The following is a 25,400-nucleotide window of genomic DNA, read 5'->3' as shown; positions in this document are numbered from 1 at the left end:
AATTTTTTGTCTATTTTCTTAAATAATTTCGAACCTATTTTAAAATTATAAAAAAAAAACATGTCCATCTTTGGGTTACTATTTACATATGTGTACCAAATTTCAACTTAATTGGTCCAGTAGTTTCCGAGAAAATAGGCTGTGGCATTTGCTAAAGCAGAGATAGATCCCTAGATAGATTTATTTATTTCAAGATGAAAATTACACTATAAATTTGCTACATTCGTCAAAATTATGTTTGTCTTCTCATCATGATCGTCAATAATGACATTTTAGATTTATTTAAAATAATAAAATGAATTGTGTCTCCCAATAAGGATCGTCATGTACAAAGAAAAACATGTCAAACAATTGAATAGAGACCAAGTTAATAATTTGCAAATATCAAATAAAGATAAATATATCACAAATTAACAAAATGTCATATTTAAAATGTAAATCAACAATTTAATAATAAATAAAAATAAATACAATTTAATAATAAATTTGTGTTTACCTGACGAAGCCTGCGTTGCGGATATAAAAGTATGGTCTCTGAATAATTAATAAAAATAAAATTACATATGTCGTTACAAATTCAATTCTATGTACTCATTTACAGTCTTTACAGAGTACAGAGGCTTATCCAACAAAAGGTTTCTCAATTTGCGCTTAAATGTTTCACACGGCTCATTTCTCAGACGGCAGGCAGGTGCTCGTAGTAAGTCGGGCCGATGACTGGTGGGTTCTTTCTGGTGGGTGGGTGGATGCTTTCCACATAGATTTTCGTACATTGACTCGCCTGTTGCTATCTCTGTTGCACGCCTATAATTATATTGTTGTCCCGCCCGTGATGCCGGTTGTCAAATTGTCAATATCACTGTGCGAGTTACACAGCACACTCGCGCACACTGTTCTGTAGTGCAACAACGTTAACTTGGATTGACTTAAAAACTGTTAATTTTCTTACACTTCATTTTTGATGCACACTTTTTTTCCAAAACTGAAACAGAGACCTTCGCTTTAATTTGGTCCAAAATTCGATATGGTAACGAAGAGATAAAACCAATTAATCACGTCAATCAAAAATGGTATGGGCCTAATTTATCAATAAGTCTAATCCCAAAGCATGTAACTAGATGGCGCGACAAGCGAGATAGAACACGCTATCGATGTGTTGTCGTAGTTACCGTATACTCGTAAGATGCAATCGATATGTTCTTCTTCAGAGATAATCAATCCGCCAAAAAGAAAATTTTTGAAACGACGAGAGAGCTCGCTGATTTCGGCTAGTTCTCACGTCTTATAAATTAATCTGCATATTGTATGTGCGTTTTTAGGGTTCCGTACCCAAAGGGTAAAACGGGACCCTATTACTATGACTCCGCTGTCCGTCCGTCCGTCCGTCCGTCTGTCCCCAGGCTGTATCTCACGAACCGTGATAGCTAGACAGTTTAAATTTTCACAGATGATGTATTTCTGTTGCCGCTATAACAACAAATAATAAAAAGTACGGAACCCTCGGTGAGCGAGTCCGACTCGCACTTCCGTCCGGTTTTTTTATAATACTCATCACCTCATCAGCCTATTTTATTAAGAATAAACAATTGCAAAGAGTTATAGTTCTGTTTTTTGGTATGTTATTGCGGCCGGTTAGGGCAGTAGGTACAGTCGCCATCAGATATATCGGAGCGGCCAAGGCGCTCACAAATATCTGAATACGCCTCTATTGTCAGGGCGTTAGAGCGCGTGTTCAGATATTGTGAACACCTTGGCCGCTCCGATATATATCTCATGGCGACTGTACCTACACAAATAAAAATGAGAATTGCAATAGGACGAAAAAAAATACTGTAGTTACAAGGACTACTTCTCATTATTTAATCTTTAATGTCATAAACTGCGCGATAGTTGCAACCTTAATAAGCTTGATAATGTGCTTAGCTCGACAGAAATGCGATCAGTGTTCAGTGTTCACTGTATGGCACTCGACGTGAGCTAACTCTATCAACCTACGTCAGCATGCATTGAAAGCATGTGCTGATATAGTGGTACATCTGATATTAGCTCACTCAATACGCCTACAAGACGTGTTTAGTCAGAGCTCCCGAAGATATATTGATGTAGGTCAGTATTCCCCAAACTGTGGGTTGTGACAACACATAAATAAATGCCCTTACTATACTCTGTATCTTTAGGTATTTAAATAAAAGTAATCAAAATCTACCCTCAAATGGCTCCTTAAGCCAGTTGAGCGTAGATGAAAACATTCCATGATCAAATAATGTAGGTTAAAGTCAGGTCGTTCAGTGACAGATACAGGCGGTTTTATATTTGGTTGGTTAACCAATAAATTTTATAACTACCCGAAAATTTACAAATTGTTTGTTTACTTTTATTTAAATACCTAAACATACAGACTATAGGATTTGACCGGGGCCTGTCCTGCTTTGTATTAGGTAGTATCACGACCGACTAGGCTAGGAGGCCGTCAAAAGTTTATAATTTATATTGTAACTAGTGCGATTACTTAAAAAGTCACGTATTACATACCTATGTATTATATTAGTTTATCTAACGTATATATACTGTTCGGTCAGTTCAATAAAGTAAGCGTTTCCCATTTTCCCCAACAAAACCACTATCCCTTATAGTTCAAGGCCAGCAAAAGTATTCGCCAACGATTTGCGGGCGGGTTTTATTTCAATCACAAAGGCCGGCCGCAAAGTAAAATTCCTGGGAGATTGCCGGCCGGGCCTGCAATATTTAATAAATCTGTTAACGAGGCAACCCTCATCTGCTAGTGAAATATGGTCTGGTTTAGGGTTCTGATTAAGTTATGACTATTTCGTACAATGGGTGGAGGGACGATTAAGGATGATTCACGCTAGACCGGGCCGGGGCCGGGCCAGAGCTTCCGGGGCATCGTTTTCTACGGAAATCACCACGTGATCACCGATCAGCCGTCATAGAAAATTACTGTAGGTAATTAAGATGCCATGACAAGCGTTGCAAAAGAATAGATAAGTGTTGCCACAGAGTTATTATAAAGTGCTCCTGGTTTCTGGTTAGTAGATATTAGCCATTTTCAAAATTATCTCGCTTTCGAAGTTCCCCCAAGGCAATCGCCCGGCTGCACAAACAAATAAAAATAACCTATTATTTGGGGCACTACCGAGTCGCCAGCTAATATTGCGTAATCCTTAGATCCTAGAAATGCCTAGATGTTTTTTTAAGATTGCCGCAAAAAAAAATAGTCCCTAATTACGTGACTCGAAGCCAGATAAATTGTCCGAAAGAAAAACAAGGTAACCGGGCTAGCCAAGATTTCAGTTAAATCCGCTCGTGTGCCAATAATCCTAATCGAATTCTTTCTATTGTATTGGACCGATTGGAACAAATTCTGTACCGGATACGGTTAGCGGAGCCAAACTTTTATAAAGTAGGGCTAACTATTGTTACACAATCCACCGGTGCACACCGGGACAATTTTTTCACTGCATAAGAGGTATATCCAGATTTAGCTAAATAAATAATATATCGTCTTTGTAGATGTCTTTAGGTTGTATCCCTCCACATATGTTTAAATCATTATCATATTTTTAAGCACTGCGTCTTGTTTCTTACTACACCACTAGTTATTACACCGAGTAAGTTCACTCATTTTACGTATTTTTTTTCTTACTTCACCCGATTAATCATAACTTAGTCTCGCACTCATATATCTCTTCGACTTGTATGAGGAAACTCGAAAGCGGCACTCTTCATCACATATGAGATAAGTATTCTTCTTTAACATGACTTACCGTTTGTCCCCTACAAGGGCCGCAGTAAAGGCCCCAAGCACACTCCGTCGAGCTAACCGCAGCTTCGCCTCGCACTTATCCCCCTGGCTTAGTGTGAGTTCTCTAACGGCTCCATTCTACTAGATAGTTATATATTGACATGTAAACTTACCGTTTATCTCCAACAAGGGCCGCAGTAAAGGCCCCAAGCACACTCCGTCGAGCTAACCGCAGCTTCGCCTCGCACTTATCCCTTCGGCTTAGTGTGAGCTGTCTAGTTGACCCTTCTTCTAGATCTAGATAGTTACATATTGACATGTAAACTTACCGTTTGTCCCCTACAAGGGCCGCAGTAAAGGCCCCAAGCACACTCCGTCGAGCTAACCGCAGCTTCGCCTCGCACTTATCCCTCCGGCTTAGTGTGAGTTCTCTAGCAGCACTGTGTTCTCTTCGACTTGGTAGTTTCATCGGATATGACACCGCCATGCCCTCGCCAGTTGGGAAGACGAGTCGAAACTCTGAAAAGAAAATATTAATAAGGTACCTTTAACAAGTATTTCATCTTAATTGCACAGAAATATGTTTATCGTAGGTACAAGAGGCGAACTTAATAACATTGATTATTTTTTTATGACATTCTGTAAATATATATGTAAGAAAAATATTATTTTAAAAACTTTGACATCGTATTTTTGGGCCATTAAGAGCCCAAACTAGTATTTATGTTGCTGGATTCGTCGAAAACAAAAACGGCCGTTTTAACTTTGGACGCATATATTGACGAATCGAGCAACATAAAAACTAGTTTGATGTATTCAAAAGGTACTTAAATACACAATACAGTACGTAGCGGCCCCCTTTTTTAAATACATGTCGTTAAATTTAAATAATCACGATTATTTAGCAGTGGCGCTAGTGTGCACGTTGATGGGCATGAAAGGTCCAGGAAAGTGTGTTGACCGAGTTTAATTTCCGTTCGGGTGTCGTTGGACCGGGCACAAGAAACATTATAATTTAGATTGGATCTTACGGGACTTCGAGGCAATTAACGAGTTGTAGCTAGTGTTGCGAAACTCAAAACCCATGACGTAAGGTTCGAGTCAAGTTAAAGTCAGTTAGTGTATAAAAAGTAAAAGAAATGATCGAGGCTATTCCATAAGAAGATCTGGCTCCAATTTCACCACGGTGACAGGTGCGACAATTGTAAAACATCACTGTTGCTGACGTCACAGGCATCCATGGGCTACGGTTACCGCTTACCATCGGGCGGGCCGTATTCCTGTTTGCCGCCATCATTGTTTTATTAAAAAAAACTTTATTATATCGGAAAAAAACAGATATTTCTCTTGCTAAGTTTATGACAATTGTCACAAAAACACTACAATTGTCACGAAATTCCGACATATAACTCATTACCTGTCAAGAATTACCTACAATTCTTCTAAATCTTGACAATTGTCAGAAACTTCGCAAAAGAAATATCTGTTTTTTTTCCGATATAATAAAGTTTTTTTAATAAAACAATGATGGTGGCAAACAGGAATACGGCCCGCCCGATGGTAAGTAGTAACCGTAGCCCATGGATGCCTGTGACGTCAGCAACAGTGATTTTACAATTGTCGCACCTGTCACCGTGGTGAAATTGGGGCCAGATCTAAGATTTGATTTGATTCAAAATTGATTGAATTAATTAAATTCAATTCCTTAACTCTCTTTTTTTGAATTAGTCTATTTTTCATCTGCGGGTAAATATAGGTAGGTAACAAGAATATTATTCTAATACCTACTCGTGGCTTATGAGAGTAAAATCTCAGCTCAATTTTCTACCTGCATTACCTATGTTTGAGCACGCAAACTTTCAGGTCAGTTTCCTTACGCTTACAGAGTTTGTACAAACTAAAATAACTTGAAAACCAATGGATTTAGATCCCTAGTTTCTAGCATTTTAAGGAATAGGCCGAACTACCAATTCACCTGTATATTACAGATTTATTATTTCTTAAGTCTAACTTAGCCCAAAACGGAGCTCAAGATCCAGACGAGACTTTCTACCACATGTCTACGAAGGATTCTGGAGTACTTCGGCCACATAGCCAGGAAAAGCAGCGATAATCTCGAAAAATTAGTGGTCACTGGCAAAGTGGAAGGAAACAGACCTGGACCAGGGGCAGCCCGATACGTTGGACTGACCAGGTCCGCACCACCCTCGACACCACCGTACACGACGCTCTCCACGAGACAGCAGATAGAAGTGTATGGCGCCGAGTGGTCCGCACAAAACTATTTCGACGAGATGGTCACGACCCTCAGCATTGAGGAAACCGACGCGAGGAGGGAGACCAAAACGGAAATGGCGGGACGACCTTAACACATTTTGTAAAGAGTGGCGGGAGCGGGAGCAAATGGCCGAAAAGAGGGGAGGCCTTTGCCCAGCACTTTTTATGAGCATGAAAGGTACCTACATGTATCAGTAATAATAATAAATATACATTGTTAACAAATGTAACGTTCTAATTATATATGGATTATTTTATGAAGCTGAGACAGTTGAGTTTAAGATCCCCATTAAGAAATGATTTCTGGAAGTTCAACCTTCGGGGTGAAATGTAAATACATACTTGTTTTTTTTTTAAATTTCTACTCAGGCAATATCGCGGGAAGAACCTACTCGTTAAGTACCTAATATGTAACGAACCTCGACGCCTAATTTACAAATTATATAAAAAAATATAATAAGCTCGTTGGTCCAGGTGGCTAGACCAAGAAAAGTCCTCAGTAATAGGACTCAGAGCTTCGATATTACAGTAAACACGTGAGGGTACTTTCTTGAGATTGGATGGCCGGGATTGTTTAAATGACCAAAATTTGGGCTCGTGCTTTGTGCTACATGCGAATTCATAATATATTCAATAGGTTTTTACTATGCATAAAAAACATTGACATGTTTTGCTAGAATATATGAAACAGCGAATTGTTTTTCACGTTTATGGGGTTGAAAATAAATATGATTCAAAATCACTGTTTACATATTACGGCAACAACATAAGGGGAACTAGAAATAGTCATATTATACTGAAACCAAAGCAGCCCGCACTAGACAAATGAGCAGGCATGTACAAACAGAAACACTCCTAACTGTACATCGATGGACCTTATTACAACAGGCATAAGGTCCACCGATGTACATTTAACAGGTTGGGCGATGGTAGCCTGCATTCAATGCCGGCAACCAATTTGTCCACAGATGCCAGCCCGGGCCCGTGCTACTGGTTTATTATACTCGTAGAACTAGAGTGAAAACCATAGATAAATGGAATACTAGACGTGTAAATTAGTGCAAAATATATCAGCTGCACACAGTTGACTACATGACCTGACCTACATGAATGAATATTAGAATTTAAACCTGAATCTGAATTAAAAACCATATATGTAGCTACTTCTATTCAAGATTAATATATGTTTACAAGTATCTTTCTAAACACTTCACAATTAGTCCCATGCCTGTCGTAAAAAACCGGACAAGTGCGAGGCGGACTCGCCCACCGAGGGTTCCGTACTTTTTAGTATTTGTTGTTATAGCGGCAACAGAAATACATCATCTGTGAAAATTTCAACTGCCTAGCTATCACGGTTCATGAGATACAGCCTGGTGACAGACGGACGGACGGACGGACGGACAGCGGAGTCTTAGTAATAGGGTCCCGTTTTACCCTTTGGGTACGGAACCCTAAAAATTAGGAGTTTCTCGGGTCAGATGTAGAACCAGTGGTAGACTTTTTTTGACATTAAACCCAACGTTATAGGTATACTGAAGAACAAAGTTTTTTGTCTTTCGAAGGACAAAAAGCGAAGGAAAAGACGTTGAAGGATAGTACGTCTCCAACTGTATGGTTGTAGGTACCTATACCAATTTGATAAGGCCCACTTGCACCATCCCACTAACCCAGGGTGAAGCGGTTAAACCGTGAATCCAGTGTCAAATTGTACTGGTAACCATGGTAATTCCAGGTTTAACCGGTTAACCCCGGGTAAGTGAATGGTACAAGTGGCACTGTATCCAAAAAAAATGTTCCAGATATCAAAACTACATACTTTCAGCGTCTTAATATGCATTTGTCTATGGTTAGAACTAACTCGGTTCTGTGCGGTAATGGCTAGTAATAGCGTAACTTGGTATGTGATCAACTTCGTAGTTTGAATGTGGTTTCGAGTTCCGTAGTATTAGTTATAGTTATCGTATATGCGGAGATATCATTTAGAAAATTGGCTTAAATATATTGTTCTAAAACTGAATGTTAATAAACTTTTGTGATCTTTCAGAGCTGTTTTTGTGTTCTACTCCTATACTTTTATCTGTTGACTGATATACAGTAAAAACGCACACACAAAAAAATCTTGCCATAGATGATTAATGTAACATTTTTATTTTATTGATAGTTTTAATTTATTGCGTATTTATATTTCATTTTAATGTATTTTGTAGCATTATATTATTTGGCTTGTTATAATAATTAGAAATAAATTTGTATAGAAGTCTTTATATGTACCTAACGATAAGTATGTCTTCTTGTATGTATGCGTAAAATCGTATCTATACCTATAAGTAATAAATTACTTAGTATAGAGCGGTTCCACAATAACCTTTTTATACTCTACTCCCAGTAGGTTAGCTACATATACTCTTGCCAGTATTTAAAGTGCCCTTTCCTTTGAGTGGGTTTAATCAAAGTACCCAACTACGTTGTTGTTTGATTCTGCTTACGCGGCACCAAAATGTAAAAACATGCAAGTATTCATGGACCGCGTCAACTCCAGCGCAAACTGACCATAATGTTCTCATGAGGAAGTTCTTAGGAACCCCAGTGTAATGGGACCTAGAGACCCGTAACAAATGAATAGGATCAGGGATCATAGCTATATTGGTTTGAGGCATGCAATAGGGATACAAGGCTGGATGGTATCGGAAGTTCACATGATTTGCAAGTCAGCAGACCCAAATTTAAAGAGCGATACATGGAAATGAACACTGGAAGGGCCTACCTATAAAAAGTTAGTCCAGAGATTTAATAGATTTAGATTTAGATTTATTTATTTCATAATATGAAATTACAATATAAATTATTTTACACTAATCTATACGAATTTATATTATGATCGTCAAGTAGGAAAATAACAATTGATTATAATTATACAAATGTCAAGCAATTTAAAAACCATTATAAGCAATCGATTAATTAACTAAATTATTAACAATGTCAAATAATATAAAATAAAAAACAATGTCAATATGGCTAAGCTAAGCAGTAAGCACGGATATCTCATGATGATCGTCAAATTAAAATAAAATAAAATGAAAAACAGGTCAATAGAAAAACGAATTACATTCAATTTGGATTATTACATGTCATTTCCATATATTCATTTACAGAATATAATGGATTATCCAATAAAAAGTGTCTCAATTGGCGTTCAAATCATTGCTTCAATCAATCAAGCGTTGTCATTGCTTACTAAGGCTACTTGATTAACAATATTTAGCATTTTTTTCTGAGCAAAATGCACATTTCTTTTTTTACAACTAGTACATACAAACTGTTAAAATTATTGTAAGGAGTGACAAATTTTATTTTAAAATCTGCATGTATACGACCCTTGGGTCATAGGTCAAGGGTCTTGACCCTTATGAATTAAGAAATAATACAATGGACTGAACTAACATTACTTGCATGCATATTTTCTTAAAAGTACCTACAGAAGAAGGTACGTGATGTAAGCGGGAAGGGGGGGAGGTCACTTAGCTGTAGAGCTAAGTGACCTCCCCCCCTTCCCGCTACATAGAAATTTGTTTGCAAATTACTTAACTCACTGCACTGTACAGCTTACTGTACCTACGTCATTTTTGCTATTGGTTTACAGATTCGCTAGCAACTGACAAGATACTATAAGTACCGTTAAGTACCCTTTTTAGTTTATCCTTCAAATCTATCCTTGTCCCAAACTCGGGTATTAACTTTCCACCGGTAACTAGAGACCTTTCTATCCGCCACCCAACACTCAAACTACTTTCAAACCCGGCTGCGAAAGCTCACAGTAAACTGGTCTCATTGTAATGTAAAATTGAGACGAATTTTGATCCCCCAGGGTTAGTAAAGAGCATCAACTTTAATACAACCGTATTCAAGTTGATGCATTTGATCGCAAAGCGTTATGATGTCGTGCACAGGTTTTTAACCAAAATTCTAGATCGATACTCAATTTCGACTAGAGTTCTAGGGAGATTTTAATTACTATGCATATATGGTAGGGGTAATTTTAAACGTACCTTGTTTATTTTATTTTTGTAGCTACTGACGAGGATGTGAATAAAATATAGGTATACAACAAATAGGTTCACGTAAGATAAGGGTAATTAAGGGGAGAGGCCTTTGCCCAGCAGTGGGACACTCAAATAGGCTAGAAAAAAAAAGATAAGAAAAAAAAATATATAGCGTAAGGTGTGGTATTTCGGCGTTTCCGTAGTAATCTGCCGAATCCTACACCAGGAGTCCGATGCAGATTTACCTACTTGTTATGGTTTTGATACGACCTTGACGATCATCTTGGTGATTGGCGTGCATCTCACGCACGATTTACACTCTTCAAGGAAGTATCAAATGAAAATCAAACAGTAACAAGTTATATCTGAATCGAACAGGTAACGCAGTATAAAATTGTTGCATCACCAAGATTATTTTTAGTTTTTTTTAAGATTATAACCGTTATACATATAAAACTGTAGTAGAGTGTAAAGGAACCTTAACAGTGATATGTGTAACGCTGCCTTAACAAGACTAGCCTGACAACACTGCATCTAGCCCCGCCCTCTTCTACTATTGACAGCTACGAGGATAGGATCTATCTTGATAACTGAAATGTTAATTAAATATAAAGTGCTATATTATGATAAAATAAACTACCATTGAAGACCTCAGATATAGTTTTATTAAAGAACATTACATGGCGCAGCCGGTAGGATATGTTATAATTTTTGATTACAGGTTCTCAGTTTAAAATAACAGGTTGTGTCTCTATCCTACCCAATATTAATCTTACAGTGCCTCTTAGCCTAGAATTACCAATCGCAATTTCACTGTTCCGTGCCATTAAGTCAATACGCTTAGCGTGTGGTTTTCCCCGAATTTGACTAAAATCACACCTTGAAGGGTGCGATAATTCTATCAAGCCGACTTTGATTGCCCCCGGGGCGCCTTCACGATTATTGTAATAGTTTGGGAAGTAGCTACCTATATATAAAGGAGTCTTTTATGTATTATCAAGGATGAGATTTCATGTACAGGGAAATAAAGCATGAAAACTAATACTACACAAGGTGTGTCCTATACCGAGTATTGTATCTACCAAGGAGAGGTCTCCGAAGTTGCCAATTTATATAGGATAAGTTCTCAAAAATATAAATTGATCAAAGAATAAAAACATGTCAAGACCATAATGGTGTTCTGCCTTTTCGCAGAGCTATTTTTGGCGGAATTTCATTTGCCAACCAACATTTCGCCGACGTTTTACTTTGACAACTAACGATTAGCAAATTTTTGTATGACAACGTTTCAATTGGTAGAATTATTGTAAAGCAGATTATTATAACGCCTCTAAACTTTTGGGAGGCTTATCATTTGTCAAATCTTTCACTTGGTCGAACAACTCTTGGACGAATAACGTTTCGTTGAAGCTACAGTTCGCTTTTCATACATTAGGCAAGTTACAATATTTCGGTTTTTAAAGTAGGTAAACAATTTGCGTCTCAATCCTACCCAATATTAATAGAAATCTTCTATGCCTCTTAGCTAGAATTACCAATCTCAATTTCACTGCTCCGTGCCATTAAGTAAATACGCTTAGCGTGTGGTTTTCCCCGAATTTGACTAAAATCACACCTTGAAGGGTGCGATAATTCGATCAAGCCGACTTTGATTACCCCCGGGGCGCTTTCACGTTATTATAATAGTTTGGGAAGTAGCGACCTATATAGAAACGAGCCTTTTATTTAGTTTCACCTGACCGTTGTCTGTCTGCCTGTAATCAAATCTTGCAAGTTAAATTTGATCCACTTCCCGGTTTCCGATTGAGCTGAAATTTTGCATGCATGTATAAACCGGATGACAATGCAATATTATGGTAACATCGAGCTGATCTGATGATGGAGACAGGAGGTGGCCATAGGAACTCTGTGATGAAACAACGCAACGTAATTGTGTTAGGGGTTTTTAGAATTGTCTCGATGAGTATTAGTTGCCTGTCGTAAGAAAAGTACAGTCAGCGATAAAAGCTTGTACCAAAAATGAAATTTTTACCAAAAACTTATGTATTGTCAAGGATGATATTTCACGTACAAGGAAATAAAGCAAGAAAAGTAATACTATACAAGGAGTGTCCTACCGGGTATTTTGCCTACCAAGGAGAGGTCTCCGAAGTTTCTAATTTATATAGGATAAGTTCTCAGAACTATAAATTTATCAAAGAATAAAAACATGTCAATACCATAATATCTATTTAGATACAGGCTTTATTACATATTTCGTCTGCCTGTCTCATTAATATGTGATTTATCATATTATTAATAATACTTTTTTGGAAAATTTCTACAATAACCTTTCTGAATATAAACTTGATTTTAATTCTCGTATATGTTTCCAGAAAATTCCGTTATGGTTCCTGCACTCTCAAGTGTTCTGCAACTTGCACATTGCTAGTCCTACCTCCTGCGCCACTTGCACTATCCTACCATTCTGGGGTTAAGCAGTTAAACCGTTAACCCAGTGACAAATTGTACTGGTAGCCATGGTAACTCCAGGTTTAACCGGTTAACCCCGGGTTAGTGTAATGGTGCAAGTGCATGGCCCTAAGAGTCACAAGGCAATAATTATGTGAACGCTTTCCGTCCTTCGCAAATTTTTGATCATTAAACTATACAAGTTGCAGGTACTTGAGTTTCGCTCACAACACAACAATACCTACAAATAAAATAAATTGTCGGTAATCACGCAATTTCCGTTCAAAATGGCGGCAAATAGTGTTTTTTACCTCGTATCTGTTGAACAGTCACGAAAGATAAGTGCACATTAATATAAATTTGATTTATTCGAAACATTCGTGCAAATTACTCACAGCATAAACGGTCATAGGTTTAAATAAAACGAATTTTAAAGTACCACTCATTTTATGCATGGACGAATGCCGAAATATCGTTCATATTTTGTTGCAAAGTAATCAAGGACCTTTTATTTAAATTGGATGTTCCGTCTAGTTAGGCTGTACGTTTAGACGCGATAGTATGACTTTGAATGATTTATTTATTTTATTTTACTAGATGTGAAATGTAAAATAGCGTAGGTACTCACGTTAGACCGGGCCGGGTCCGACATGTCATGTTATATGAGGCTGATCGGTGATCACGTGGTGCTTTTCATAGAAAACGAAGCTCCGGAAGGTCCGGCCCGGCCACGGCCCGGTCTAACGTGAGTACCTACGCTATTTTACATTTCACATCTAGTAAAATAAAATAAATAAATAAATATTAGGGGACATCTTACACAGATCAAACCTAGCCCCAAACTAAGCAAAGTTTGTACTATGGGTACTAGGCGACGATATACATACTTGTATAGATAAATACATACTTATATACATAGAAAACAACCATGACTCAGGAACAAATATTAGTGTTCATCACACAAATAAATGCCCTTACTGGGATTCGAACTCAGGACCATCGGCTTAGCAGACAGGGTCACTATCCACTAGACCAGACCGGTCGTCAAAAGTAATTCTAAAACTTCGAAAAATTATATTACCTAAAGGAAAAAATGGAAAAATTTACGCTTCCGGCAGGACTTGAACCCGGAACCAACGAAGATTCGCGAGGTGCTGGTAGGCTTCCGTAGCTCAATTGGTTAGAGCAAACGCACGAATTGCGGAGGTTGTGGGTTCAAGTCCTGCCGGAAGCGTAATTTTTCCATTTTTTCCTTTAATATAAAATTTGGAATATCGCTCGCAATATCTGCTTGTTTAAAAATTGGTCTAAAACTTCGCATTGTAGTTCTATCAACTTCTAGAGTAAGTTGCCGTTACATGAGCCGCCGCAGCTGCTTCCGCCCCAATTCCACGATTGCGAACTGTCCGAACTACCCGGGAACTTATGCGGTGTCAGAGACAACTCAATCATAAAGACTTACCCCCCTAAATTCATTAAACTTTACGGGCCTGATTTAAATTATGTTTTATCCCTTTCTTACAAATACTTAAGTCAAAATGACAGATAAAGACAAACGATTCATTGCTAATTCCACAGAACTAAAAATAAGGAATAATACCTCTTTAATATTTTCTGTGGCTAATCAGGCCAGTACCGCGTTTATGAATAATGCTATTAGACTTTCTATATTTAGTCTACCACTTTCATCCCATAGCCTAGTTATTCTTCTTAGATTCTATCAACTCTCAATAGTTCTAGAACCCTGGCATGACACGGGCAAGGGCAGCACCCGCTCGGTGTACCCTTGACATCTCATTAAACTGTGAAAAGGGTGTCAATGTTTTGGCTTCGGCTCAGCGCACGCTTCTCAAATGTCCGGAACACCATTAAATTATTCCGTGATGGTTAAAGACTTGGGGTTTAATTATTAATTGATCCCTGACTTCTCCAACCCTTTAAAACCCAGACAATTTTTGCTTTAGAGATATCTTTACAATGTACCTACTATCTTTCTTTCTGTGGTACCTGCATGGGGAAAACACGATTTCACTGACAACTTTTGTCTGGTTTTATAAACTTTTGCCAACGCTTTTTTTCATGTTTTTCCAAGGGTACCGAGTGAGACAGACTCTTGAAGCTATATCGTTTGGGTTCTTAAATAAAGTAGTGTACAACTGTTTACAAAAGTAAGTTATTAAGCGTGTACCAAGAAGTTGTAACCATACCATAATGGCCGCTTATCAGCGTCCAGCAAACCCTAGAGAAAATGAGAAAGAATTCAACATTCAATCAAAGTCACCCCCAATAAAGACAAGAAACGTGAAGTTGTAATGATGTGGAGTGTATTTATTTTATACTTGTCACTGAGGTTGAAAACTGATCTTCTATTCCCGTAGTTTAAAGAGCGTAGGAAAGTCACACGCTCAAACCACCAGTGCAACGAGAACCGTAACAAGGAGGTCTAGATATAATAGTAGGCCGGAGTTACATAGGTACTCTGCTTTACACTTTGATTGCGAGAAACTATGCAGAAATATCAAATATTTAAGGTTATTTTACTGTAGTTATTCAAGACTAAAGAAAAGAGTACTCGGGACTCGGGGCATGGCCGCGTGATGAGGGGAGCGCGCCGGCCACCAGCTGGTCATAATAGATGATTTAACTTTATGCACTAAAGCATAAACAGCAAATATGTACCGCTTACACACGACTTAAAAACCAACGAGCATGAAAAGGAAAATTTAACGTTTAACTCGCCCGCGCTCAGTAATAACACCCTGCACTTGCAACTTCCTAACTTTGACACCTTCGAGAACTTGTGTGGAAGTTCCCTCGCTTACGGTAGATATGTGGCGATTATACTTTCAAATGAGGTCACTTCAACTGCGAGTATGTTGAGTGGAATAGCAGTCTTCGGCGTCGCAATATTACCTACGCGTACACATTATCTATACTCCTTCTTAATAGGTGGTCCCTTTTTAGGGTTCCGTACCCAAAGGGTAAAACGGGACCCTATTACTAAGACTCCGCTGTCCATCCGTCCGTCCGTCCGTCTGTCACCAGGCTATATCTCACGAACCGTGATAGCTAGACAGTTGAAATTTTCACAGATGATGTATTTCTGTTGCCGCTATAGCAACAAATACTAAAAAGTACGCAACCCTCGGTGGGCGAGTCCGACACGCACTTGTCCGGTTTTTTCTATGACTTATATTTCTATGAAGGCAACTGAGCAGATGAATCACTTAATGGTAAACGATTACCGTCGCCCATGATGGACACCTGCAATTCCAAAGGGGTTGCATGTGCCTTTACGATGGGAATAAGGTAAGATGGGATAAGACTAACATAGTTTATTTTGCTCGGGGCAAGATGAGGATTCCATACAAGTGATAGTCTTACCCCGGTGATAGTCTTATCCCACCTTACCTTACGCTCTTTTCTTGAAGGTTTTTAATGTGGTATCGCCCCAGAAATCCGCGAAGGCGACAGTTCGTTTAGCTGTGCGAAGCAGGTTTCTGGAGAAACGCACAGTTAATGACTGCCAACTGCTACTACAACAGTTATACATACCACATACCTGCACCGCATTGATGCAATTGTCGTGTCTCTTTAAATAAAAAAATATGGTTGCTTTGTGACTACGATATCCATGATTATTTCTATATATTACTAGAGTTAGACTAAGATAAGTCTGCAGCGCAAGCAGTGCAAGTCTTATTTGTACGTAATAATTTCATAGAAGCTTGACGTTTAAAATAACGCATGCACTGCGAGGGATATCAAAATCTCTGCAGACTTTTCTTAGTCTAACTCTAGTAACCTACTTATAGAATTAAAACTCACCGATATGCTTATATCTGTCCACAAAATCCACCATAGCTTTAGCCCAAGCTAGCTTCTTAGCTGCATCCAACAGCCCGAGACAGGGCTCAATCGCCCCATCATGGACACCAGTACAGTACTCCTTAAGTCCTTGGAATTCGGCTTCACTCTTCTTAGTGTCAAACTCTTCGAGGAACCAGGAGTTTTCTAGGGATCCGGTGAAGAGGGTATCGAGGTATGGCTTGAGGACTGGGCTGAGGTATTTCTTGTCGTCTTTGACACCTGAGATGCAACAAATGTACAGAAATAGCAGAATTTGTAAGTTTATCCTTCGAAAAGAAAAAGTTTGGATGTTTAGATGTTTGTATTTTTGTTCCTTCGTCATGCACAAAACGACTGAATCGATGACCGGAACTGATAGATAGTATATAACTGAGAATACACTTTGAGAGGATACTTTTTATTCCGAAATTTTACCCTTATTTGGGACGGTGGGAGTTATTACTGAAGGACGGAATGGGAGGAGACTGTTAAGTTAGACATATACAGTTCACTGTCTCGATAAAAAGAGACTGGCAGGCATAGATAGCGTTGAGTGTGTAATCGAGATGAATTAAGTAACTTGGAAAACAGACTACGTTTCACAAGACTTCGCTCCAAAGTTTTTTGACGCGTAACAAGAAGGACTCTTTATTTTAAAGGTTCGGCAATGACTGTGTGAAAACTTACCTTTATAAAGCCAATTGAGCACATTCCTCATTACATTGAGCTCATCGTCCAAATTCTCTGTCCGTAGCTCCGGGTCCCGTCTGACTGCGTCGATCAAACATGCTGAAGACGCATCGTAGTAGTCCTTTAGCTTGTTCCATTTCTTTGACCTACAATTTCACATATTTAATTAAATAACCTCCAGACTTGATGACTGCAGCACTCTCTTGCCCTGGAGCCTGGGTTGCCCTTTTGCGTGGGACGCCACCTGCGTGGACACGTTGGCTCCATCCCACGTGGAAGGGTCAGCTCTAAAGCCAGGGACTGCCGCGGACCAGGCCCAAACTTTCAAGCGCCGTAAATACGCGTTCTTGAGGAATGAGTATGAGTATGAAGTATAAATGAGTATGAGGCGCATGCAATGGAGATATTGGGCCCGTGGTCGACCGACACCAAGAAATTTTGTCCAAAAAGTGTCGGTCCGGCATCTCAGGCGATTATGGGCGCGCGATTTCTTTGCCCAGAATTTACATACATTTTCTGCTTAATACAAAATCAATTTTGATAGAGTTAAACCAAGAAAAGTCTGCAGAGATTTTAAAAGCACACGCAGTGCAGGTGTTATTTTAAACGTCAAACTTCTATGAAATTATGCCGTATAAATAACACTGGCACTGCGTGTGCTGTCAAAATTTCTGCAGACTTTTTTTTGGTCTAACTCCACAGACTTTTCATAATGAAGATTTCATGAATTTACCTATAAGTAGAAGTATCTCTGTCGAACTCTCCCAGGCTTCTGGTCTCGATATTGTTCAGATACAAGTCTCGTGCTTGGTCGAGCATGATCGCCAGGATGTGGATCAGCTGCTCTATGTTTTCGTGCTGAGAGGTCACTTGGAGCAAGTTGGCACGGAATGTGCTGTGATTTTCCTGTGGAATTTAATTACCTACTTAACGTTTATTATTTACCATCTTTATAACCGTTACTTAACAATTTTAATGGTAATATCAAATAATGCGTAATTGCTCTTATAGCGCACGACTCACAAATGCGCGCGATATTGCCTTCGCTTGTCTCATACTACGCGCTGTGTCAGACGTGACATAGGTAAAGGTAATATAATTCCACTTAATTGCGGACATTGCAACCATAATATGCCTGACATTGTGTAGGACAAGTTGCAGATAAACTATCAACTAGCAGACAGACGCTAAAGCTAAACCTTTTGAAAAACAGGGGAATAGAAACACATTCTGACAAAAGAAGACTTGGACTGGACACGATGCCACTGTCCTTGAACTTGTGTGAAATATATGTAAGTAAATATTCGACTTACACAAACCACCATGTTCTTACAAGCCACCAGCTCACTGGCGACTCTCCACAGATACATCAGCTGACGTCTGGTGAAGCTTGGGACCCCAGTCGTAGGCTTAGGAACTCTGTTCAGGTTCTCCCAGCGAGAAAACAGCACCGATTCTAGGGACTCGGAGGGCGTCAGCAGGATGTTTTCGGACCCTGAAAAGCATTGCTGGCTTAGCATTGTCTTCTTCAGTCGTAGGAATGGTTTTGGTTCAGTTTGAGCGATTCATTTGGTTTGCCGCAGGATAATTCATAAATAGACGGAACTAAAATGTCTTGTAGCCTATCACACGTCGTTGGTAGTCTTCACAGTACACAGACATGAAGACGCAAAGTTCTGCCGCAGCCCAGTCCAAGCCTCGTGCTGCAGCCGTCTACTAATATATGTATAAGCAGTTATGGATCTATCTATCTGTTATCCAAATGTATCCACTGCTAATTATATACCTCCCCCATCAATTACCACAGCTGCAGATCAAACTGTTAGTCTATACAGACGTAGGTATTGGAGGCACTAACCAGGCAGACGATGCAAGTCCATGATACACCGTCGAATTGTAGCTGCATCGGCGGCCCAGTCCGCGCCGCGTGCCCCTCGCCTCACCAGGGCAACTCGGTCTACGGGATAAACGTAGCCTGCTGTTGTTCCCCGCTCACATACAGCTAGCAACCTGAATTTAAAGAAGAATATCGATTTGTAACTGTAACTGTATTGATTGGTGATTACAATGTCACATATTTGATGTTTATGGATGACTCACGTTAGACCTGGCCGTGCCCGGGCCGAGGCGTCCGACATGTCATTTTCTATGACGGCTGAACGGCGATCACGTGGTGCTTTTGATAGAAAACGAAGCGCCGGAAGCTCCGACCCGGGCACGGCCGGTCTAGCGTGAGTCAACCTTTATAGTTTCCTGTCAATAAATCATAGTTCTAGCATTTATCACGTACTGTGATGGAGTACCTAAGCTTTCCAGTTTATCTTTGCTGACTTCCTTAAAGCAACAACATTGGAGCGACGTATTTTACCGAGGCATTATAGAATACGTTCAAGTGTGCTGCTATCATTACAAAATTAAGTTAACATTATACTCGTACTCACGAGTCCAAAACCAAGAGCAGATGATGCGACGCATGAGTCTGCGCAATCAATCGCGCAGCGGCCTGACCGTGCACCGCGCAGCGATCCACGCGCCGGCGCAGAGCGCACTGCGCCATGTAGCGGCTCACACCGCGGAGGGAACCCTGGAATAAGATCTGTTAAATACTCAGGAAAAACCTACAAGATATAATTACCTACATTTGAGCCGTTTGGGGCTGAGACTATGCGGCCTTGGGGGGAAAGCGCCCACAGGGTTTTCAACTAATGTAGCCGCAGGTTAGTCGAGTTGACGCGTGACCAGAGGGCTGGGTCATATCTAGCGCAGCGGATCAGCATTGCCATACAACGTGGCAATGCTGCCAGCCTTCTGGGCACGCTGCCAATAGACGGTGATTTGGGGCAAGTTTTCTATTTATAGTTTTGTTTTTAAGCTTAGTTTGAATTTAGTTTTAATTTTTTTTTTTGTTTTTAATTTTAGTTTGTATTTTTTGACTGTATTTAAAATATATAACAATAATTACCTAGAATTAGTGGAGAATAAAATTAAGTACCTACCTACTTTCTTGTAACGTGGTACGAAAGTACACCAACCTGATATATCCCTTCCCAACAATGAGTTGAGGGCCCCGGCGACCCTCGCTATAGTAGACAGTTCAGAGAAGTGCGTGTCCAGGGTTGCTTCTAATGAAGGATGCCATAGTTGCTAGGTCGTTCGATCCATTCTGCAATGCTATGAAGCACTTACCCGAGGTATCCCCTCCCTCATCTTATACACCTACCTGATATATCCCTTCCCTCATCTTATCCAACAATGAGTTGAGGGCACCAGCTACCCTGGCTATAGTGGACAGTTCAGAGAAGTGCGCGTCCAGGGTTGCTTCTAACGAAGGGTGCCATAGCTGCCAGGTAGCTGCTCGTTCGACGCACGTCAAGTTTGAAGGTGGGCCCACTGCCGTTGCGTAGTAACCCTGAGAAATTATTATGAGTAAAAATGTTTGATCCAGAGTTTATTGCTGGTAGGTTGCGTGGGATGATTCATAAAAGTGATAGTGAAATTACTACCTAAAGGAAACTTAGTTAGACCAGGGCAAGAGCCAGACACGGACTTCCTGTTAAATATGAACATTTAAGAGAGACAAAAGGAAGAAGGAAGAACAACACGATAACATGACCGCTACTGTATACTACCGCGCGAGCAGCATTTTTGTTGGTAGATGAAAGTGGATAAGATTTGTATGCTTTATTCTACTCCTCCTCTCTTGAAACAAAAGCTAATTCATATTAGAAAACCAATAAAACTATTTATATTCGGCTTGGGTACCTGATTTGCTGCGGTGTAGTGTAGGAGTGCCAAAGGGCTTGTAAGCGGCACGCGGCAGGTATAAGCGGCCGCACTCACGCCACCGACCCTCATTCCCAGCATGAGCTTCGCTTCAGCTTCGCCGGCGCCGACACGGACCATCACCCAAGCTGCGCCTTCCACGATGGCTAGGCGACGGTCGGTCATGGCTTGAGGTGGGGACGCTGGAAGAATTAAATATGATTTAGCATATTTATAGAGTCCGACCACACTAAGTAGTTAGGTAGCCCGCCAATTTTTACGTGAAGGAGGAGGCTATCAAGTTTAAAACTCGGATAGATAATACGCGTGTCATTACATTGTTGACTACGGTATCTTGATTAGGTACCTATACCGCAAATAATTAACCTATATTATACAATACACTAATGTGGCGTATAATATTTTAACGTAACGATTATGAAAATAAATTATGTACATTTGCGAGTATCCTGTATCAACACGATATAGGTATTACATTTTCAAACAGCGTTCAGTGTTAATTTCCTTGTGCAAATAAAACAATCCTTTCAAAACAATTCATGCGAAACAAACTATTAGCAAAATGCCGTTTGCATTCACATTCACACCCCATAAATAAACAGTAGCTATTTTCGTAAACGCTCTATTAAAATTTAATCAAACTTCCTCCCGACGAACCTTCTTTCATTCACAAATCCTCGCTTCTTGCCAATTAATATTCGACCTTATTTCAAACGCACTTGATAACTTTTTCGATCATAGTGCACATCTAAGCTGGCTAAAGGATAATAAGCCAAATTACAAGCGAATAAGGCTCTAATTATTGTGATAAGAGAGTGGATTGGTAAAATTCTCCAAGCAAGTCGCCGGATTCCGACTCAATCCTGAAAATCTACGGAATGAAAATCGTTTCGTCTCTCGCTTATTTATTAAGGTGTGAAAGGGAAAAATATTACTTAGGTTGATTTGAATAGGTGTGGTAGGTGTTTCGCAACTTATGATTAATTATTAGGTCTGTGTTGAAATATCGTGCGAAAATAACGGGTTTGTTTGTGAACGATGAACGATATTGTTAAGTTTAAGGTAACCTTAAACGACGGGATCATTAAAATGTGGGCTGGTTTGATGGGAGTTTTGGAGTTGTTCCAAATTGTTTTGTTTGCTGAATTTGAGTTTTCAATGACCCTGTATTTCCGACGAGGTTTTTGTTTTTTTATAATACTTACATAACTGTTTGTTGTTTATAGAAAATTGTCTATTAGACTAATAGACCGGGAGATAGTGACACATTTTACTGGGTCATTTGTACCAGTATGGCGGTTCGTCAGGGGTCTAAGCATGTAATGAAGGAAAGAAAATGCTATGACCATAGCGCTGGTACCGGCGGCCCAATCGCGTGGGCGTTAGTCGAACGTGTCGGATAAAATACGAGTGTCGAACGATTTGTACCACAAAAATCCTCGTATTATTCGATAGTCCATAAAAAAGAAGTAGGCGGTAGCGTAATGCCATACTTCTCCGGTGTGACTTACAGCCCGCCATACTGAGGCGAACACGTTAATTAAAAAAAAACAATTCAACCATTTGTACCAAGCTAATTTTTGCACAGGTGATCATCGTCGAGCAGCCATTCATGGACATCACCATGCCATACTTTTCGGATGGTTCCAAATGCCCGCCATACCGCCGCAAGGAAGTTAATTTTTTTTTTTTTGCTAAACGATTTGTACCAGTATTGCATTTAAATTTTTGGAGAGTATTTGATAAAATGTGACCGTTATTATAATTGCCATACATAGTAGGGGGATAAAGTGCTGCCATACTTGAAAAACTTATTTAATCGACACGTTTCAAAAATACGACTATGTATACGTAAAATAATTTTTTACAGCATGGCATCATCATATTCTGTTTGTTTGGATACAATTGTACCTAAAAAAATATATTTCAGATTATAACTACGGGGCGGACGACTGTGAGACTTAAGCCAAGACTTAAAACAAAAAACAATTTTTTGACGATTTGTACCAGTATGGCATTTGGATTTTTGGAAATTATATGATGCAATGTGACCATTATTATATTTGCCATACTTCTAATAGGGGGAAAAAGGGGCACCATACTTGAAATAAAAAAAAAATATTGTACACATTTGCCACCTCCTACAGGTATGGCATTATGAGATTTCCATTTATGATCACACAGAAAGTGTTGAAAAAAAAATTCAAGATGGTACAAATCGTTTAGCAATAAAAAAAAATTAACTCCCTTGCGGCGGTATGGCGGGCATTTGGAACCATCCGAAAAGTATGGCATGGTGATGTCCATGAATGGCTGCTCGACGATGATCACCTGTGCAAAAATTAGCTTGGTACAAATGGTTGAATTGTTTTTTTTTAATTAACGTGTTCGCCTCAGTATGGCGGGCTGTAAGTCACACCGGAGAAGTATGGCATTACGCTACCGCCTACTTCTTTTTTATGGACTATCGAATAATACGAGGATTTTTGTGGAACAAATCGTTCGACACTCGTATTTTATCCGACACGTTCGACTAACGCCCACGCGATTGGGCCGCCGGTACCAGCGCTATGGTCATAGCATTTTCTTTCCTTCATTACATGCTTAGACCCCTGACGAACCGCCATACTGGTACAAATGACCCAGTAAAATGTGTCACTATCTCCCGGTCTATAACACAGAAAAGTTAAATTAGCTTCGATTTAATAAGGGATTTTTTTTAAGAGTGAAGTATTAAAGGATAACATTATGTATGATTAATTTATTATCAATCAAATAGCATTAATTAACGAAAGGGCGACTAGTGTCCATCATTCTACCTAACCATAATTTTAACACAGTAAACTGTTCCCTCAGGCCCAAAAGATTTCTTCTTTTTCTGGATGTGACAGTACAAGGCTAAAACATAACGAACGATAGGTACAGACAGACTCAAGATTTCTACCGAGTGTGTTGCGATTGAAAAATGCCTAAGATAAGACCCGTTGGTGGTACACCAATAGTGACAAAATTCGAAAACGGAACCGTAACACTATATATAAGGTGCTAACAAATTAGTCACGGATATTTTAAGAGATGATACATTACATTAAAACAATTAACTTTTAACTGTAATTAAGGAACCTTTGTATATCATTTTTTTGTTTTCATTTACCGAACAAAAAAAAATATTACAATATTTTTTTAAAACAATCACCCCTATTATGTACCTGTCAAGATGTTTAACACTGTCTGTCATGTCACGTCAAAAGTAGTTTTTCTTAAATGTCGTTATGATTCGGTGCGAAATGATAGTTTAAAGAGGTTTTAGAATGTCTAAAGAGGTCTCATTTAGTTATCTAATTAACAGGGTGTTTTAACGTAGCAAATTTGTTTCCTAGTTTTCTCCAAAAAACATAACAAAACCAATGATGTTTCATATTTAAATGTACTCCGAGAACCGAGTACTATCAGCTGTAAAAATATCCGTGACTTATTTGTTAGCACCTTATATAGATGGTCAAGCAAATCTTGTCAGTAGAAAAAGGCGCGAAATTCAAATTTTCTATGAGACGATGTCCCTTCGCGCCTAGTATTTTCAAATTTGCCGCCTTTTTCTACTGTCAAGATCTGCTTGACCGACTATATATGTTGTTATATGACTCACTCACCCCTCTCTAAGTAGCAGTACTTGTGCGGGTGCGCTCGCGCAGCCGCCCTTGCGCAGAGCACACGAGAGCCGCCGCCGCCACGTGCGTGCGCGCAACGCGCGATCAGCTCCACCCATCGTTCTAGGACTTTGTCTCTGAAAAAAAAATACATGACTACAGGTTGTCCCAGAACTACCACGTCACAGTGACAACGGAGGTAGGTCAACTCAAGAGGAACCTAACCAGCCTAACATGACCCCAGTAAAAGTTGCATGGTTTTAGAGTTATTAGAGAATTTTCCCCTTTGTTTTAACATTTTTAGTACAAAGGGAAAAATTCAATTTTTTTCGGTAATAACTCGAAAACCGTGCAACTTTTACTGCAGTCATGTTAGGCTGGTTAGGTTCCTCTTGAGTTGACCTACCTCCGATGTCACTGTGACGTGGTAGTTCTGAGACACCCTGTAAGATTGAGCTACGCTTGTCTAGAATATTACCTATTAGCCCGTAAGCTACACTAGTCAGGATTTCTCGCTATCCTCATGAAAGTTAAGACCTTACCTGACAATAAATATTTCTGAGCGAGGCACATCCTCGCATCTGGCAAAAAAGCCCTTAGGAAACCAAAGTAAAGCTTATAGGGTTCCATTACAATCAGACTACCTATATATCAATCTAAAACAAATTCAAATCGTTAAAATCATTAATAATGATTAACTCCCAATCATTATCCGGGCCGGGGCATCATAGCCTTTGTCCCCTTTTTGAGCCTTGTCCCCGTATTTAGGAATCCGAGGACTCCGAGAGTCACCTGGTATTTCAGTGAACAGGACTACACCTAATACGAGTAGTTTAAAAGATTTACTAACCTGCACACAAATATCCTGAAGGCGTCATGAACTCCTTCCACTTCTTG

At 39.4% G+C, this 25,400-nt stretch overlaps 2 protein-coding genes across 3 annotated transcripts in view; both read right to left on the bottom strand.

Annotated features, from left to right (window-relative positions):
* Positions 1-4,082, bottom strand: part of LOC134796471 (uncharacterized) — a 47,495-nt gene extending 43,413 nt beyond the window's left edge. Inside the window, exon 1 of the mRNA XM_063768662.1 lies at positions 3,937-4,082. Within this exon, the coding sequence (XP_063624732.1) occupies positions 3,937-4,082 (146 nt within the window). The remainder of the gene's footprint in view (positions 1-3,936) is intronic.
* Positions 4,067-25,400, bottom strand: part of LOC134796281 (uncharacterized) — a 37,231-nt gene continuing 15,897 nt past the window's right edge. Inside the window, exons 1-11 of one of the 2 annotated variants that reach the window (XM_063768336.1) lie at positions 25,354-25,389; positions 24,507-24,638; positions 20,836-21,038; positions 20,294-20,482; positions 19,515-19,657; positions 18,932-19,083; positions 18,387-18,568; positions 17,807-17,979; positions 17,071-17,219; positions 16,363-16,623; positions 4,067-4,282 (exon numbers count right to left, since the gene is read on the bottom strand). In XM_063768336.1, coding sequence (XP_063624406.1) covers positions 4,089-4,282; positions 16,363-16,623; positions 17,071-17,219; positions 17,807-17,979; positions 18,387-18,568; positions 18,932-19,083; positions 19,515-19,657; positions 20,294-20,482; positions 20,836-21,038; positions 24,507-24,638; positions 25,354-25,381 — 1,806 coding nt within the window. In that variant the 5' untranslated portion in view covers positions 25,382-25,389 and the 3' untranslated portion in view covers positions 4,067-4,088. Of the gene's footprint in view, positions 4,283-16,362; positions 16,624-17,070; positions 17,220-17,806; positions 17,980-18,386; positions 18,569-18,931; positions 19,084-19,514; positions 19,658-20,293; positions 20,483-20,835; positions 21,039-24,506; positions 24,641-25,353; positions 25,390-25,400 lie in introns of those variants that run through there. The other variant, XM_063768334.1, reaches the window with a different exon arrangement.

The sequence above is a fragment of the Cydia splendana genome, chromosome 13, assembly GCF_910591565.1.
Source record: "Cydia splendana chromosome 13, ilCydSple1.2, whole genome shotgun sequence".
Lineage (NCBI taxonomy): Eukaryota > Metazoa > Arthropoda > Insecta > Lepidoptera > Tortricidae > Cydia > Cydia splendana.
This window is presented reverse-complemented; position numbering and strand designations above follow the sequence as displayed.